At 45.5% G+C, this 18,358-nt stretch overlaps 1 protein-coding gene across 1 annotated transcript in view; it reads right to left on the reverse strand.

Moving 5' to 3' along the window:
* The window catches only part of LTA4H (leukotriene A4 hydrolase), a 63,771-nt gene extending 54,692 nt beyond the window's left edge, over nucleotides 1-9,079 (reverse strand). The window contains exons 1-4 of the mRNA XM_040408150.1: nucleotides 8,656-9,079; nucleotides 6,838-6,968; nucleotides 3,314-3,434; nucleotides 2,511-2,579 (exon numbers count right to left, since the gene is read on the reverse strand). Of these exons, the coding sequence (XP_040264084.1) occupies nucleotides 2,511-2,579; nucleotides 3,314-3,434; nucleotides 6,838-6,968; nucleotides 8,656-8,802 (468 nt within the window). The 5' untranslated portion in view covers nucleotides 8,803-9,079. The remainder of the gene's footprint in view (nucleotides 1-2,510; nucleotides 2,580-3,313; nucleotides 3,435-6,837; nucleotides 6,969-8,655) is intronic.
* Nucleotides 9,080-18,358: the final 9,279 nt, after the last annotated feature.

Consider the following 18,358-nt stretch of genomic DNA (forward strand, 5'->3'; position numbering starts at 1 on the left):
ACAGATCCAGCATTCCAGTATTTTGAATGCCGGATTCGGCACTAATACATTCCTATGGGGCATGTCTTCCGTTTTTTTTTTTCGCCGGAGATAATACTGTAGCATGCTGCGGTTTTAACTTTTGCCTGATCAGTTAAAAAGACTGAACTGAAGACATCCTGAACAGATTACTCTCCATTCAGAATGCATGGGGATATGCCTGATCAGTTATTTTCTGGTATAGAGCCCCTGTGACGGAATTCTATGCCGGAACTCTACGCTAGTGTGAAAGTACCCATATTCCTTTGAAAAGTGTCGACTAAACTTTTTAAACCACTGGGTTTTCCACAGCCAGGTGACTTTATGTTCATGTCATTTTTAGACTTGAAAAAGGGGACCTAGAACTCCGAAACATGTCGTCTATAAGAAGTCCTTATGTTACAATACAGAAATTCAATCAATCATTCCAAGTTGGTCGTGGTTTTGCTCCCAAAAGATGTCCACCTATGGTCAGACCATCCAGTTCTAATCACTCCTGATGATTTCTATATGGTCTTCTATTCCTCTTGTTGGTTGGCTACTACTTGTGGAATACACTAAGGCTACTTTCACACTAGCGGCAGGACGGATCCGACATGCTTTTCACCCTGTCGGATCCGTCCTGCCGCTATTTCGCCGTGCCGCCGCTCCGTCCCTATTGACTATAATTGGGCCGGGGGGGCGAAGCTCCGGCGCAGCACGGCAGTTAGCTGTGAGAGGCCGCCGGACATGCAGTACTTTTAGTCCGGCAGCCTTTCGCCGTGCACTGCCATGCTGTGCCAAAGCTTTGCCCCCGTCCCCATTATAGTCAATGGGGACGAAGCGGCAGCACGGCGAAATAGCGGCAGGACGGAGCCGACAGGGTGAACAGCCTGTCGGATACGTCCTGCCGCTAGTGTGAAAGTACCCTAAAGGACATTGGCTGTACTGACTAGTTTATTCAAGCCATCTGCTCCCCACAGTGTTCTGACCTGTATTTGTACAACAGAAACTGATGAGCACAATTCATGCTATTGGGGATCTTCATACCCGACTATCTTACTCTACGAACAACTATCTTCTCATTTGCCACTATTGCTCTCAACATCAACAAATCTGTCTGGCATTAAATAAAGAGACAGAAGGATTTGAGCAAGCCCACATCCACAGATTATCTGTGGTTAGTTCTCCAAGATGTTTGGAACAACCTATCTACAGAGTTCCTTAAAAAAACCTGTGTGCAAGTGTACTTAGAAGAACTGATGCTGTGTTGAAGGCAAAGTATGGTCACACCAAATACTGATTTGATTTAGATTTGTCTTTTGTTCATTCACTTTGCATTTTGTTTATAAAAAAAAAAATATTAACACATATCTTTGATAGCATTCTTACTTTGAAGCATTTTTTTCCACCCATAAAATTTGCACAGTACAGTACAACCTTGGCTACTGAGGTTCTTCCCTGGGAGGATATCTGACAGATGGCCTTGTCAAGGAAATGATTAATAACATTTTAATTTTTTTTATAAAAATGTAAAATTCATATATTAAATGCTTGATGAATACCAACAAAAAAAAAAAGGTCATCTAATATACCATATAAACCATAGCAGGACTTGGTAATTCCATAGATACAAAACAGTGTTACCATGGGCTATGGAATTCTGTTATCCTACTGGTAATTTGTTCTCTATGGATTGTCGCTATGGGGTTATCTTTTCTAAATTAGTAACTGGGGATTAGATATAAAATATTGATAATTGTAATAACAGAAATAGAATATTTTAAGCATGATATTTTTACAATAAAAAAATAAATTAAAAAAAAAACACTAAGTCTCTTGAACAGTATAAGCCCCATACTGAAAATATACTCAGGAGAATAACCCAAGGATGGTGCCACAAACAGGTTTTTGCGGCAGTTTTTTGAGTGGGTTGGAAGTGAATGAGAAATATAAAGGAAGAATTTATACTTCGTGCTGGATCCACTTCTGGCATTGGCTCACAAAACTGAATCGAAAACTATAACAAAAAGCTGTGTGTGACACCAACCTAAAGAAAGTGCACCATATGTGGAGGCCATTCTCCACCAGGTACATGAGGGAGATTCCTATTAAGGAATTGCACAGATTCCCTAAATTGGGAGGAACTTGATGAATAGAACCCTATGAGAAGTTACGACAACAGAAATTCCTCAGCTCAGTGTTTCAAATCAGAGTGTAGAGACTGCCGTTTGCTTCTTCCAAAGTCCCTGACAAAATGCCAAGTGATTTAGGTGGACATCTGTCAGTAGCCGCCTCAATCGGTAGTGCACCTTAAATGCTGTTAGGTATTTCGAACATGACAGCAGCACTTTAGCAGCGACATAAAACACACAAATATCCACTCAATGGTGTAGTTTACTTTAAGAACTCTAGTGCCATCATGAGGGAATTTCTAGAAGCACCTTCAAGACCAATCCTTCTAGAAGCACCTTCAACACCAATCCAGCTTCTACTCTATATCACTTCTTTACCTGACAGTAATAGGTGAACTTTACTGATGGAGTATCTTGACAAGGAACTATAGTTCTGCAGTGTGTGGCCTAGAAAACATAAAATACCAAAGGTTATTGTTACTCATTGTAAAGCATGCTTCGGCTTAAGGTCTACTTATTGATAAAAACTGAGTATAAGTGGACATTGGATCTGGTGAGAAACTGATGTGTTCCGTCCAGATTTAAAAGCGGCAAAGTCATATCAGAAGGGGAGAGTCACCGATGAATGATTTATAGCATGGGTGTGACAGCAGCCTGTTTAATACAAGCTGTAGACTCTTTCCACATAGAACCCTTTGAAGATTTGCTGTAAAATCCGGGTGCGTTAATGTGCCATGCAGATTTTTATGTATATTTTCAAAACTCAGGATGTATGTGAAAGCTGCAGCAAATCTATGGCAGAACAGAGCATCTGCTGTGAGGCCTTCAGCTTGCTCTCAAGTCATTGTGGATTTTTTACACTGCACATGAACAGGTTTTCTAAAAGTAAATCCAATTTACATGCATGGTTTCACAAAGGCTAAATGTGAGTGTTTCAGCTTGGTTACACCTAATATAACTGTTGTGCTCACTACTGCATTACATTCAAGTACAATGTACATTGAGCCTCAAAAATAATAAAAAATAATGCAGAACATAAGAGCTAGATTCCAGCTGAGCAATAGTGATACTTTTTGTCTCCACCAGATAAGTACCAACATCCCCCCCCCAAAACATTAGAGCATCTCCTGAAGCACAAATATTTGCCAACAGCTCGAAATGTAAGAAGTTCATCTACTTACCTGGCATTGACTAAACAGATAAGGGTGGCACTTCCCTGCAGTCTGTTCAGGGTTAAGCCACTGAAGAGCTGATGATTTTGGGGAGGTTTCAGAGCAGATTTTTAAAATGGCTTCTTGTCCTCTACGAAAAATCCACCAAAAACACAATTATTGATTGTAAATTATTAAATAATGAGCTTACAAATTTCAGGGTTTGACAGTGCAATTATAGACTTAATATGCAAATATTATCAAAGCATCTCCATAATGTTCTAAAAGTGCCTGCAGGAGCTTCATTTATAGCTCCTGTAGACACCATACATGGTGGAAGATCCCCTCTGCCAGCTTTCCTATCATACAGGTTTAGGGTCCATTCAGACGTCTGTAGGTGTTTTGCGGACCCGCAAAACACAGACACCGGCAATGTGCGTTCTGCATTTCGGCACTATAATAGAAAATGCCTTTTCTTGCCCGCAGTTGCGGACAAGAATAGGACATGTACTATTTTTTTGGTGAAAGGAATTGCGGATCCAGAAGTGCAGATCCGGAAATGTGGATGAAAATGAATGGGTCCGCACCCATTCCGCAACATTGCTGAACGGAGCCGGACCCAAGTTGCAGACATGTGAATGGACCCTTACTGTGTGGTCCTCCAGCTCGGCATTTAGAAGAGCCCAGTTTCGATTCTTTTTTGGAAAAAAAGACATCCGGACCTGCCATTATATTGATTGCCACTGTCTGAGATCTTGAAAATAGTGAGAATCGGAAATGCAGAGGATGTGATGTTTTTTTGTAGGCACCGATTACATTCAGAGGACACCTTTAACTCATGGGTCACGTTGTGGCTATGTATTTAAATTTTTTAAAACATAGCAAAAAGGTACACTCATTGCAGTCCCCTCTACAGCCTGATATGCTTTAAATTGGTTGTCAAACTTTTAGATATTGATTGTCTATCCTCTGTATAGGTCATCAATATCAGATTTGTGGGGTGGGGGCTGACACGTCAGGTGTGCACCTAGCCTTTCTTGCTGCTTAAGGCGAAAACTGAAACAGCGCCCCTCCTTTCCAATGCCAATTTCTTAACCTAACCCCTTCCCTTCAGCCCATGGCCCTTTGGCTGCCCCCCTCTTGCCCCTACCTTGTGCTGCCTGAGGCAATCGCCTCACCTGGCCTCATTGGTGGTGCACCCCTGGCTGGCACAACTGTTTTTGGCAGCCACCAGCGCTGGAAACAAAACAGTGGATAAAGCTGGAAGCAAAAGGCTCTTTCCACTGTGTAGCGGCCATGCTGGGGTATTGGAGCATCCAAGGCAATGGGAACTGAGCAGTACACTGACACGGCCACCACACAGTGGACAGAGCCTTCTGCTTCCGGCTTTTTGCACTGTTATGTTTCCGGCACCAACACCTGCTTAAAACAGCTGATCAGTGGGGATGCCCACCACTCTGATATTCATGACCAATCTTAAGGTTAGGTCATAAATATCTAAAACGTGGGAAATCCCTTTTTTAAAGTGGGCCTGTCAGGTGATTTCTGCAGCCTGGAACGCAGAATATACGGGAGGGACACTGTATAAATAGGTTTATACAATTTGGAGCAGGATTTTTTTTTATTCCAAATCATACACCATATATAATTAAGCTCAGCATCATATATCCCGCTTTTAGAGCAGGAGAACTAACCTGACTATTTCCCTTAAAAAGGTTGAAAGGGAATCTGCTACCCCAATTTTGGACTATTATCGACACTAACACATTGATAGTATTGCAGATAAGGAGTCCAGATCATTATTTTTTATTCTCCTACAGCCCCCTGCTGCCAGTGCTCAAAACGGCACTGAAATACACAGTCTGGACTGCTGTGCATGCACAAATAGTGGAGAAGACTCCTGTGCGCGCACACAGCAGTCCTGACAATGTATTTCAATGTAGCTCTGAGTGCTGACAGCAGAGGAACAGGGTGCAGTAGGAAAATAAACAATAGTGATCTGGACTCCTTATCTGCCATACTAATTATGTATTACTGTAGATAATGGTCCAAAATCGGGGTGACCGATTCCCTTTAAATGTTACTTATGCTACAATGAATGCACTAAACCTTCTAGAAGCAAAGTCCAAATATAAAAGATATATATCTATCTATCTATCTATATATATACACACACACACACAGTACAAACCAAAAGTTTGGTCACACCTCCTCATTCAAAGAGTTTTCTTTATTTTCATGACTATGAAGGCATCAAAACTATGAATTAACACATGTGAAATTATATACATAACAAACAAGTGTGAAACAACTGAAAATATGTCATATTCTAGGTTCTTCAAAGTAGCCACCTTTTGCTTTGATTACTGCTTTGCACACTCTTGGCATTCTCTTGATGAGCTTCAAGAGGTAGTCCCCTGAAATGGTCTTCCAACAGTCTTGAAGGAGTTCCCAGAGATGCTTAGCACTTGTTGGCCCTTTTGCCTTCACTCTGCGGTCCAGCTCACCCCAAACCATCTCGATTGGGTTCAGGTCCGGTGACTGTGGAGGCCAGGTCATCTGGCGCAGCACCCCATCACTCTCCTTCATGGTCAAATAGCCCTTACTTTCAAAGTTTTCCCAATTTTAGGGCTGACTGACCTTCATTTCTTAAAATAATGATGGCCACTCGTTTTTCTTTACTTAGCTGCTTTTTTCTTGCCATAATACAAATTGTAACAGTCTATTCAGTAGGACTATCAGCTATGTATCCACCTGACTTCTCCTCAACGCAACTGATGGTCCCAACCCCATTTATAAGGCAAGAAATCCCAGTTATTAAAGCTGACAGGGCACACCTGTGAAGTGAAAACCATTTCAGGGGACTACCTCTTGAAGCTCATCAAGAGAATACCAAGAGTGTGCAAAGCAGTAATCAAAGCAAAAGGTAGCTACTTTGAAGAACCTAGAATATGACATATTTTCAGTTGTTTCACACTTGTTTGTTATGTATATAATTCCACATGTGTTAATTCATAGTTTTGATGCCTTCAGTGTGAATCTACAAATTTCATAGTCATGAAAATAAAGAAAACTCTTTGAATGAGAAGGTGTGTCCAAACTTTTGGTCTAGATTATAATATATATATATATATATATATATATATATATATATATATATATATATATATATATATATATATATATATATATATATATATTTTACAAACTGCCAAGCAAGAAGCACCTGGGTCTTCGTACTTAGTGCAGTCATTAGATATACCTTCCAGAGAACTACGATATGAAGCCAAGCAATAAAACTGGTCAAAGAGTCTTCACAATGTACAAGGTTGCAAAAAATGTAATCATATTTTCAAAGCAATTCAAAGTTTCAAAAGTCAATGAGCAACAAGGATCTGAAGTCTAACTAGTTATCAGGATTTGCTACCGTGCATGAACTGAAGAACAGGTCTGCCAAGACCACTCCGTGTCACCTCAGAGGTGGAGCAGATGAGAGCAAGCTACAAACGACATGATCCCCACCATGAATGGAGCCCACAAATGATGGCCGTTACCTGGTCAGGGGGGAAGGAAGACTGATTTCCAGTGGTGTGCCTTTAAAACTGTGAGCTGCCCCAAGGGAAAATTTGGCCTCTTGTCCATTTAGAGAAACTTTCTTGATTGTGAGGTCTTTGGTATCCAAAGTCTATGGAGAATCAAAAATACATCAATAAAAAGCCATCTTTCCCACAATATATCTGCTCTTGCTTCACTATTTTAAAGATTATGACTAGAAATAGCATGGGTGAGCATGCTACATGTAGCACATAAAATGTGCACTACACGTGTTTGTTTTTCATATTTTGTGTGTGACCAGAGCCATAGATCTATCCAGCTACCTACCAGTATAAGTGCATGATCTCATGATCAAGGAAGAGAAACTAGGGCAATAACAAGAGACATCCCGCACTGAACGATTAGGAAACTAACCTGCTCGAGTTACCTCCAAAGTGTTACATTACACGTTCCTGGCCAGAGGCGAGTGCGTACCGAGACGCTCACTAAAATAATGTCATCAATTATACTGGTGAGAGGTCTTTATATAGAAAATAAATAAAAAAAATAAAAAAAACACTAGCTCCACATTTTAGCTGAAGGTCTGTGCAAAATAGGAAACGCAGGACACAAGTGTTTTTTGTTTTTTTTTGGTACTGCCTTTTCTTTTGTCTTTCTAGCATCTTTTCAAAATGGCAGCTTGCTGGAACTTTTGGCGTTTTTTAGGAATTTATAGAAGAAAACACCAGTGGTAGGACACACTGCTTGCAAAAAACGTACACAAAAAAAATAAAAAAAAAAACACATGCAGTTAGTCGGTTTCTTTTTCTTGCACACATTGTGGATTACGCATGGTTTTTCCGTGCGGATTCTCTTGCGGAAAAACTGCAGCATAATAAAGAACCAGCAAAGTAAATGAGATCAGACAAATGTGATTCACACTTTGCCTTCTTTTAAAAACCGCAGTCAATTGTTTGGGATCTGCAGCAAATCCACACCACAAACTGCAAGTAACATGTGATGAAAACATACTGAAATCAACATAGAAATTTGTGCAAGACACAGCGGTGGGCAGGTAGCCTAACCCATAACAGAGAATTCATGCCTCCTTACAAGGAACAATGCAGCCCCATGCCAGCTACGTATTACACAGTCCTATGTAGGATGGATGGGTAGACAGACAGAACATAGATATGAGAGAGACAGACATGAGAGAGACAGACATGAGAGAGACAGACATGAGAGAGACAGACATGAGAGAGACAGACATGAGAGAGACAGACATGAGAGAGACAGACATGAGAGAGACAGACATGAGAGAGACAGACATGAGAGAGACAGACATGAGAGAGACAGACATGAGAGAGACAGACATGAGAGAGACAGACATGAGAGAGACAGACATGAGAGAGACAGACATGAGAGAGACAGACATGAGAGAGACAGACATAACAGAGACCGACATAACAGAGACCGATATAACAGAGACCGATATAACAGAGACCGATATAACAGAGACCGATATAACAGAGACCGATATAACAGAGACCGATATAACAGAGACCGATATAACAGAGACCGATATAACAGAGACCGATATAACAGAGACCGATATAACAGAGACCGATATAACAGAGACCGATATAACAGAGACAGACATAACAGAGACAGACATAACAGAGACAGACATAACAGAGACAGACATAACAGAGACAGATATAACAGAGACAGATATAACAGAGACAGACATGAGAGAGACAGATAGATAGAATGTGAGTCTAGGTGCCGGTGAGAGATCTGGAGGTCCAGGTGGCAGTAGAGGGGTGAGGCACAGGTACCAGGCTGGTGAGGGAGTCCTGCAGGCATCGCACAGTCAGGGCGGTGGAGGCGGAGATGACTCGGGCAGAGAAGTCCACTCTCAGGTGCAGGTTCAGGTGCCTGGTGGTGAACTGCTCCGCGGAACAGAACGAGCTGGGGTCAGACATGATGACTGAGATCCTGGAGCTGCGCACACCGACCACACTGACGGCAATGTGACGGCTCAGACACCAGAGAGATTATAGAAACAGCAAATGCCTGCCTGCAGACGGAGCCACGTGACCGCGCAAGCGCTTATGGGAGATGTAGTTTACTCTGATGCAATCCCAGCATTGTGCATTGCACCCTCCAGGAAGTGCGCGAAGTCTATCCTTGTAGCATATCTGGAGTCAGGCACAGCCTGGAAGTGAAGCAGCTCCAGTCATCCGTGTGCTGCAGACATTACATCAGATAGATGGGGAACTGAGACATAGACACTTCCATTTTTTTTGTATTTTTTTTTTTGGGGACGACACAAGAATGTTTTTTTGTCCACATCTGATCTGCATTTTTTTGCGGTCAGATGAGGACACATTCATTATACTGGCCAAGAATTATTTGAAGAGGAACTCATAATGTTGCATAATAGTACCATTTTGTCAAATTTGCATTTAGTGTATGAGGCAATTAGGGAATACATAAAGTTGCAAAACAAGATCTCTATTTTAAATTAAAAGGAACAGGGCGGTTAGGTTAGGAAAAAAAAGTTTGTTGAAAGACTATAAGAAGACAATATTATTAAGACCGGCGTTCACCACACTGGTCTCAAGTTCCTCTGTATTTCATTCCTCCACATGAACTTCATTCCTACAGAGATTCAGCTGAAGATCTTATAGAATAAAAAAAATCAGGAAATCATATGATTTTTAAAGAATTTGTTTGTCTTGCACTGCTGAACATAATTATTTGAACACCTGAGAAAATCAGTGTTAATATTTGGTACAGAAGTCTTTATTTGCAATTACAGAGGTCAAACGTTTCCTGTAGTTCTTGACCAGGTTTGCACACACTGCAACAGGGATTTTGTCCCACTCCTCCACACAGATCTCCTCTAGATCTATCAGGATTCGGGGCTGTCGCTGAGCAACACAGAGTTTCAACTCCCTCCAAAGATGTTCTATTGGATTTAGGTCTTGAGACTGGCTAGGCCACTCCAGAACCTTGATATGTTTCTTACGGAGCCACTTCTTGGTTATCCTGGCTGTGTGCTTCGGGTCGTTGTCATGTTGGAAGACCCAGCCACGACCCATCTTCAATGCTCTGACTGAGGGAAGGAGGTTGTTGCTCAAAATCTCACAATAAATGGCCCCCTTCATCCTCTCTTTAATACAGTGCAGTCGTCCTATCCTCTTCGCAGAAAAGCACCCCCAAAGCATGATGTTACCACCCCCATGCTTCACAGTAGGGATGGTGTTCTTGGGATGCAACTCATCCTTCTTTTTCCAACAAACACGACAAGTGTAGTTTAGACCAGAAAGTTCTACTTTTGTCTCATCTGACCACATGACTTTCTCCGATGCCTCCTCTGGATCATCCAGATGGTCATTGGCAAACTTCAGACGGGCCTGGACATGTGATGACTTGAGCAGGGGAACCTTCCGTGCAATGTATGATTTGAAACCATGACAGCGTAGTGTTCTACCGACAGTGACCTTTGAAACTGTGGTCCCAGCTCTCTTCATGTCATTGACCAGCTCCTCCCTTGTAGTTCTGGGCTGATTCCTCACCTTTCTTATCATCAGTGATACGCCACGAGGTAAGATCTTGCATAGAGCTCCAGTCCGAGGGAGACTGACAGTCGTCTTTAGCCTCTTCCATTTTCTAACAATTGCTCCAACAGTTGATCTATTTTCACCTAGCTGCCTGGCAATTGCCCTGTAGCCCTTTCCAGCCGTGTGGAGGTCCACAGTTTTGTCTCTGGTGTCTTTTGACAGCTCTTTGGTCTTGCCCATGGTAGTAGTTGGCGTCTGACTGACTGTGGGGTGGGCAGGTGTCTTTAAAGAGCTCAGACAGGTGCTACTAAGTTAGATTAATGAGTGGAGTAGAGGTGGACTTTGAGAGCCAGAATTCTTGCTGTTTCTCAGGTGTTTAAATACTTATGTTCAGCAGTGCAAGACAAATAAATTCTTTAAAAATCATACAATGTGATTTCCTATTTTTTTTATATTTATTCTGTCTCTCAGAGCGGGAATGCACCTACAATGTGAATTTCAGACCCCTCCATAATTGGGAGAACTTGAAAAATCGCAGGGTGTTCAAATACTTCTGTTCCTCACTGTAAACAAGACGAGTTACAAACTGGTACAGAAGGAGAGAGGGCCCTGCCCGTGAGGGCTTACAATCTACATGGTATGGGAGAAGGACACAGTAGGTGAGGGTGAAGTTGGTGATGGCGGTATAGAGGCAGCAGGGTCACTGGTTGTAGGCTTGTCTGAAGAGGTGGCTTTTCAGGTTTCTTTTGAAGGATTCCACTGTAGGTGAGAGTCTGATATGTTGTGGTAGCGAGTTCCAGAGTGTGGGGGAGGCACGGGAGAAATCTTGGAGGCAATTGTGGGAAGAGGTGATAAGAGGAGAGAAGGAGGTCTTGTGAGGATCGGAGATTGCGTGTGGTGATGTATCGGGAAAGTAGCTCAGAGATGTAGGGAGGGGAGGAGGGGACAGGTTGTGGACGACCTTGTATGTATTTGTTAGTATTTTGAACTGAATTCGCTGGGCAATGGGGAGCCAGTGAAGGGATTGGCAGAGGGGAGAGGCAGAGGAGTAACAGGGTGAGAGGTGGATTAGTCCAGTTGAGGATAGATTGGAGGGGTGCGAGAGTGCTAGATGGAAGGCCACAGAGGAGAGTGTTGCAGAAGTCTAGGCGGGAGATGATGAGGGCATGTACAAGCATTTTCGCAGATTCAAAGTTAAGGAAAGCACGGATACGGGAGATGTTTTTGAGTTGGAGGTGGCAGGTGGTGGAAAGGGCTTTGTCATGGTCTTACCTGCTTGCTGCTCTCCTTCGTTTGACATGTGCTGGCGGCCATCTTGGGTCCTGGGTTTCTTGTAGCCTTCCACCCTGCGGCTCCTCCTTCCCCTGGGAGGAGCTGGATGCCTAGCTCATATATATAGGAGGTCTGTGGCTTCAGTTCCTTGCTTGGTCCTCTTGTGTTCACATGCTTCTAAGACTGCTGCTGCTTCTGGTTCCTGATCCTGGCTTCGTCTGACTACCCTGCTGGTTCCTGATCCTGGCTTCGTCTGACTACCCTGCTGGTTCCTGATCCTGGCTTCGTCTGACTACCCTGCTGGTTCCTGATCCTGGCTTCGTCTGACTACCCTTCTGGTTCCTGACCTCTGGCTTCGCAAAGACTCTGCTCGGTTTCACCATCCGTTTGGACTTTTGCTTTACAGCTTTATTTTCAATAAAGCCTTCCTATTTTCATTTATCTCTTGTTGTACGTCTGGTTCATGGTTCCGTGACATTAGGACCAAGCCATGAATTCTGACGGTACAGGGCCATCCTCGCTACCCACGCTGGTTGCCAGACTTGATCAGCAGGATCACCTGTTGGGTCGGTTCGCTGTGGCGTTGCAAACCCTGCTTGAACGCACGGCTCATTTCGCTCCCGTTGCCGATGGGTCGGTTGTCGCTCCTGGGCTCGCTCCTACTGCCGCTCCGGTTGTTGCGCCAGAGTCTACCCCGACACCTGTTGTTGCGCCTGCGGTGTTTCGGGGTATGACCGGTTCTGCCCCTCTTCCACAGCGCTTTGGGGGAGAGCCAACTCAGTGCCGAGGTTTCCTTAACCAGGTGGGCATTTATTTCAAGTTGCTGTGTACTTCCTCGGACTCTCTGTTGCCTCCTGAATACGAGGAGTACCGGGATGTATTCGATAAGGTGCGCGCGGTTGCCCTACCTCCGCACCGCCCATACGATTGTGCCATAGAGTTACAATCTGGTGCCGTTCCTCCTCGTGGCAAAGTCTATCCACTGTCGGTAGCGGAGAATGAGGCCATGGAGGAGTACGTGAGGGAGGCGCTTTCACGCGGACACATTCGCAAATCTTCGTCCCCGGCAGGGGCTGGATTTTTCTTTGTGAAAAAGAAGGGCGGTGAGTTGAGGCCTTGCATCGATTACAGGGGTCTCAATCGCATCACGATCAAGAACGCTTACCCGATACCCTTGATTTCCGAGCTGTTCGATCGCCTTAAGGGGGCCACGGTCTTTACCAAACTCGACCTGAGGGCGGCATATAACCTGGTAAGGATCAAGGCGGGCGATGAGTGGAAGACCGCGTTTAACACCAGGACCGGTCATTACGAATCCTTGGTTATGCCCTTTGGGTTGTGCAATGCGCCCGCAGTCTTTCAGGAATTCATCAACGATGTTTTCCGTGACCTGTTGCAGCAGTGTGTGGTAGTCTATTTGGATGACATCTTGGTATATTCTGAATCCATGGAGGCCCACATTCTGGATGTCAGACGAGTGTTGCAACGGTTACGAGAGAACAAGCTGTTCGGTAAGCTTGAGAAATGCGAATTTCACCGATCCCAGGTAACCTTCTTAGGTTACATCATTTCCGCTGAGGGGTTCTCCATGGATCCTGAGAAGGTTTCAGCTGTCTTACAGTGGCCCCAGCCCAGTGGTCTTCGTTCCCTGCAGCGCTTTTTGGGCTTCGCCAATTATTATCGGAAGTTCATCAGGGACTTTTCCATGCTGGCCAAGCCTCTCACGGATCTGACCAGGAAGGGCAGTAATTCCCAGGTCTGGCCGCTCGAGGCCATCCGAGCTTTTGAGGCCCTAAAGTCCGCCTTTGTGTCGGCTCCGATTCTGTCGCATCCCAACCCTGGGTTGCCCTTTGTCCTCGAGGTGGACGCGTCTGAGACGGGAGTAGGCGCCCTTCTGTCTCAGCGTAGAACACCAGAGGGTCCTCTGCTTCCTTGTGGGTTTTACTCCCGGAAACTGTCTTCCGCGGAGTGCAACTATCAGATTGGTGACAGGGAGTTATTGGCCATCGTGCAGGCCCTTAAAGAATGGAGGCACTTGCTCGAGGGTTCGGTGGTTCCGGTTCTCATCCTGACGGACCACAAGAATCTGACCTACCTTTCTGAGGCCAAGAGATTGACACCACGTCAGGCCAGATGGGCTCTGTTCTTGTCACGTTTTAATTACGTGGTCTCCTACCTACCCGGTTCCAAGAACATCAGGGCGGATGCCTTATCACGGCAGTACTCCGAGCTGTCCAGGGAGGAGTCGATTCCGACTTCGGTCATACCTCCGAATCAGATCCTGGCCGCCATTCGCACCAGCCTGACCTCTCCCCTGGGTGAGCAGATTTTGGCGGCTCAATCTGGTGCTCCCTCTGGGAGACCCAACGGCAGATGTTTTGTGCCTGAGGAGTTGCGCACTCGGTTGTTGCGAACCTACCATAACTCCAAGACCGCGGGGCATCCTGGAAAGAATCAGCTGTCCTGGGCTGTTTCACGTCTGTTCTGGTGGCCTTCCCTACGTTCCGACATCGCCGCATATGTAGCGGCGTGCTCCGTTTGTGCCCAGAGTAAGTCCCCTCGGCACCTTCCGTTGGGCCTTCTGCAACCCATAGCCACCGGGGAGCGCCCATGGTCACACCTGGGGATGGATTTCATTGTGGACCTCCCTGCATCCCGAGGCCATACGGTCATTCTCATGATTGTGGATCGGTTTTCCAAAATGTGCCACTGTGTTCCTCTCAAGAAGTTACCCTCTGCACAAGAGTTGGCCACGATTTTTGCCAGGGAGGTCTTCCGGTTGCACGGTTTGCCTAAGGAGATTGTGTCGGATCGGGGGAGTCAGTTTGTGTCCAGGTTCTGGCGCGCCTTTTGCTCCCAGTTGGGGATTCATCTCTCCTTCTCCTCGGCCTACCACCCTCAGTCCAATGGGGCCGCAGAACGATCCAATCAGGCCTTGGAGCAATTCCTTCGTTGCTATGTCTCCGATCACCAAGACAATTGGGTTGACCTCCTGCCTTGGGCTGAGTTTGCCAGGAACACGGCGGTGAACTCTTCCTCTGGGACGTCTCCCTTCATGGCCAATTATGGGTTCCAACCTGCCGTGTTACCGGAGGTATTCTCTCCCCAGGATATTCCGGCTGTGGAGGATCACCTTTCCGTCCTACGTGCTTCTTGGGTACAGATCCAGAAGTCCCTTGAGGTCTCTGCGCAGCGCCAGAGATTCCAGGCTGATCGCAGACGAGCGCCTGCTCCTTCCTACCAGGTCGGAGACCGTGTATGGTTGTCCACCCGCAACCTCAACCTTCGAGTGCCCACTCCCAAGCTGGCGCCTCGCTTTGTTGGTCCCTTCCGAGTGCTTCGCAGGGTAAACCCGGTAGCCTATGCCCTTGCGCTTCCTCCTGGCATGCGGATCTCCAACGTGTTTCATGTCTCCCTGTTGAAGCCACTGGTGTGTAATCGTTTCACTTCCTCGGTTCCTCGGCCTCGTCCGGTCCAAGTGGGCAATCGTGAGGAATATGAGGTGAGCAATATCCTGGACTCACGCCTGGTCCGCGGTCGGTTGCAGTTTTTGGTCCATTGGCGTGGTTATGGTCCAGAGGAGCGTTCCTGGGTTCCCTCCGCAGATGTCCATGCTCCTGCCTTGCTCCGAGCCTTCCACGCACGCTTCCCTCAGAAACCGTTTTGTGCTCCGCGGAGGAGGGGCCCTTGAGGGGGAGGTACTGTCATGGTCTTACCTGCTTGCTGCTCTCCTTCGTTTGACATGTGCTGGCGGCCATCTTGGGTCCTGGGTTTCTTGTAGCCTTCCACCCTGCGGCTCCTCCTTCCCCTGGGAGGAGCTGGATGCCTAGCTCATATATATAGGAGGTCTGTGGCTTCAGTTCCTTGCTTGGTCCTCTTGTGTTCACATGCTTCTAAGACTGCTGCTGCTTCTGGTTCCTGATCCTGGCTTCGTCTGACTACCCTGCTGGTTCCTGATCCTGGCTTCGTCTGACTACCCTGCTGGTTCCTGATCCTGGCTTCGTCTGACTACCCTGCTGGTTCCTGATCCTGGCTTCGTCTGACTACCCTTCTGGTTCCTGACCTCTGGCTTCGCAAAGACTCTGCTCGGTTTCACCATCCGTTTGGACTTTTGCTTTACAGCTTTATTTTCAATAAAGCCTTCCTATTTTCATTTATCTCTTGTTGTACGTCTGGTTCATGGTTCCGTGACAGGCTTGGATGTGCGGTCGGAAGGTGAGGGCAGAATCCAAGGTCACTCCAAGGCAGCGGACTTGGTTGACTTGGGAGAGTGTGCAGCCATTGATCGTGATAGATAGGTCTGTTCGGAGGGTTGAGCAAGATGAGGGAAAGATGATGAATTCTGTTTTATCCATGTTAAGTTTTAGAAGCGAGAGGAGAAGAAGGATGATATAGCAGGTAGACATTGTGGGATTCTGGATAATAAGGTGGTGATGCCTGCACCAGAGAGGTAGATTTGTGTCGTCAGCATAAGAGTGATACTGAAAGCCATGGGACTCTATAAGATGTCCCAGGCCAAAAATGTAAGTAGAGAAGAGCAGGGGTCCTAGGAAAGAGCCTTGCAAGACACCAACAGAGAGGGAATGAGACGAGGAGGTGGTGTGAGAGTGGGAGATGCTAAATGTCTGGTCTGTGAGGTATGATGTCATCCAAGAGAGGGCCAGGTCAGTGATGCCAAGAGATGAGAGAGTTTGCAACAGAAGGGAGTGGTCGACAGGCAGGGGACAGGTCAAGTAGAAGGAGGACAGAGTAATGTTTTTTGGTTTTGGCTGTTAGAAGGTCATTGGTGACTTTGGTAAGGGCAGTCTCAGTCGAGTGGTGGAGTCGGAAGCCAGATTATAGCCGGTCAAAGAGGGAGCAGGAGGTGAGGTGAGAGGACAGTTCCGAATGGACATGTTGTTCAAGTAGCTTTGAGGCATACGGAAGAAGTGATATGGGGCGATAACTGGACAAAGAAGTTGGGTCAAGTGAAGGCTTTTTGAGGATGGGTGTAATGGTAGCATGTTTAAAGGAAAAGGGGAAGACACCAAAGGTTAGTGATAGGTTGAAGAGATGAGTTAGGACTGGGATAAACACTGTGGTGATGTTAGAGATGAGGTGGGATGGGATTGGGTCAAGTGTACAGGTGGTGAGATGTGATCTGGAGAGTAGAGTGGAGAGTTTTTCTTCTGTAATGGTGGAGAAGCGGGTTTTGGGAGAAGAGGACCGAGCAATTGTGTAGAGGGTCTGTGGGGACTGTCTACTGATGCTTTCTCTGATGTTGACTATCTTTTGTTTGAAGTATTTGGCAAAGTCCTCAGGCGAGATGAGAGGAGAGGGTGGGGTCGCTGGGGGACGGAGAAGGGAGTTAAAAGTGTTAAAAAGTTGTTTAGAGCCAGGGAAGATATGAGAGATGAGAAGAAGGCCTGTTTTGCATCAGCGAGTGAGGATTTGAATATGAGGAGGGATTGCTTGTATGCTGCTCAGCAGCCCATGAAGCTTGTCTGAGTTTTTTGGTCAGGTTGGTGTGCCAGGGTTGTCTGTTGATTTTTCGGGTTTTGTTGTGTGTGAGGGGGGCAATGGTGTCCAGAGCTGTACTTATTGTGGTGTTATATAGGGTGGTAGCAGCATCTGGGTCTTGGAGGGAACAGATGGTAGAGAGTGGAAGAAGAGAGTCAGAAAGCAAACGAAAGTCGAGATTTTTAAGGTTCCTGCGGGGGTGTGCTAGTGTGTGGACTGGGGGAGCAGCAGAATGTGGCTCTTAGATCCCCTGGATGTAATTTACAGCTCTAGAAACTTTTCAACACTAGCAGCACCAAGGATGCCATAGCACTCAGTTCTTGGGTCAGATCACATCAAGGAAGTTGTCGGGACACTATAAAATAGCTTGCTAAGTCTACAAATTTGGGGACCACTCTACTACAGGAAGTTTGTGGACTTATGTTGGCAGTTTATATAAACAAGTACTGTAATAAAAATGCATTGCTTAGTTCATAGAAGGGTCATAGACCTTCTGGAGGCACCCAAAGGGTTCTTATCTCAAGCGACTACAGGGACAAATATCCAATCATCTGTTTGGGTGAAACATTTTCACATGCCTAGTCATGGCCCTAAAGTTGGTAAGTAAGTATTACCAATATGAATGTGACTTACTGTACATGCCATTTATTTTCTTCAGTGATGGCAGGTTTTTGTTTCTACCCATCTAGGGCTGCAGCTTCTGCTGCATTGTAAAATGGAAGCCCAGGATCATAGTAATCCATTTGCGGCCTCAATCACATGATGGAAGCCAGCTATCCTGCAACTAGCCAGAAGTGTGGACCTCAAGCAATGTGGATTGTGTGCCTTTCCACTCTTCCTCCAAACTCCTGGACCTTGCTTTCCAAATGAAATGCAAAATTTACTTTAATCTGAAAACAGGACCTTGGACCACTGTGCAACAGTCCAGTCCCTTTTCTTCTTATATGGGGGTTATTAAAAATAATTGACCATCCATATTATGTGTGAATGGTCTGGGGCCGCTAGAGCTAATGACATACAGGTGCATCTCAATAAATTAGTATATAATCAAAAGGTTAATTTATTTCAGTGAAGTAATTCAAAATATGAAATATATATTATTCATTGCACACAGAGTGATCTATTTCAAGTGTTTATTTATTTTAATGTTGATGATTAGGGTTTACATCTAATGAAAACCCAAAAGTTAGGGTACTTTCAC

This window comes from Bufo bufo, chromosome 1 (genome assembly GCF_905171765.1).
Source record: "Bufo bufo chromosome 1, aBufBuf1.1, whole genome shotgun sequence".
Taxonomy (NCBI): domain Eukaryota; kingdom Metazoa; phylum Chordata; class Amphibia; order Anura; family Bufonidae; genus Bufo; species Bufo bufo.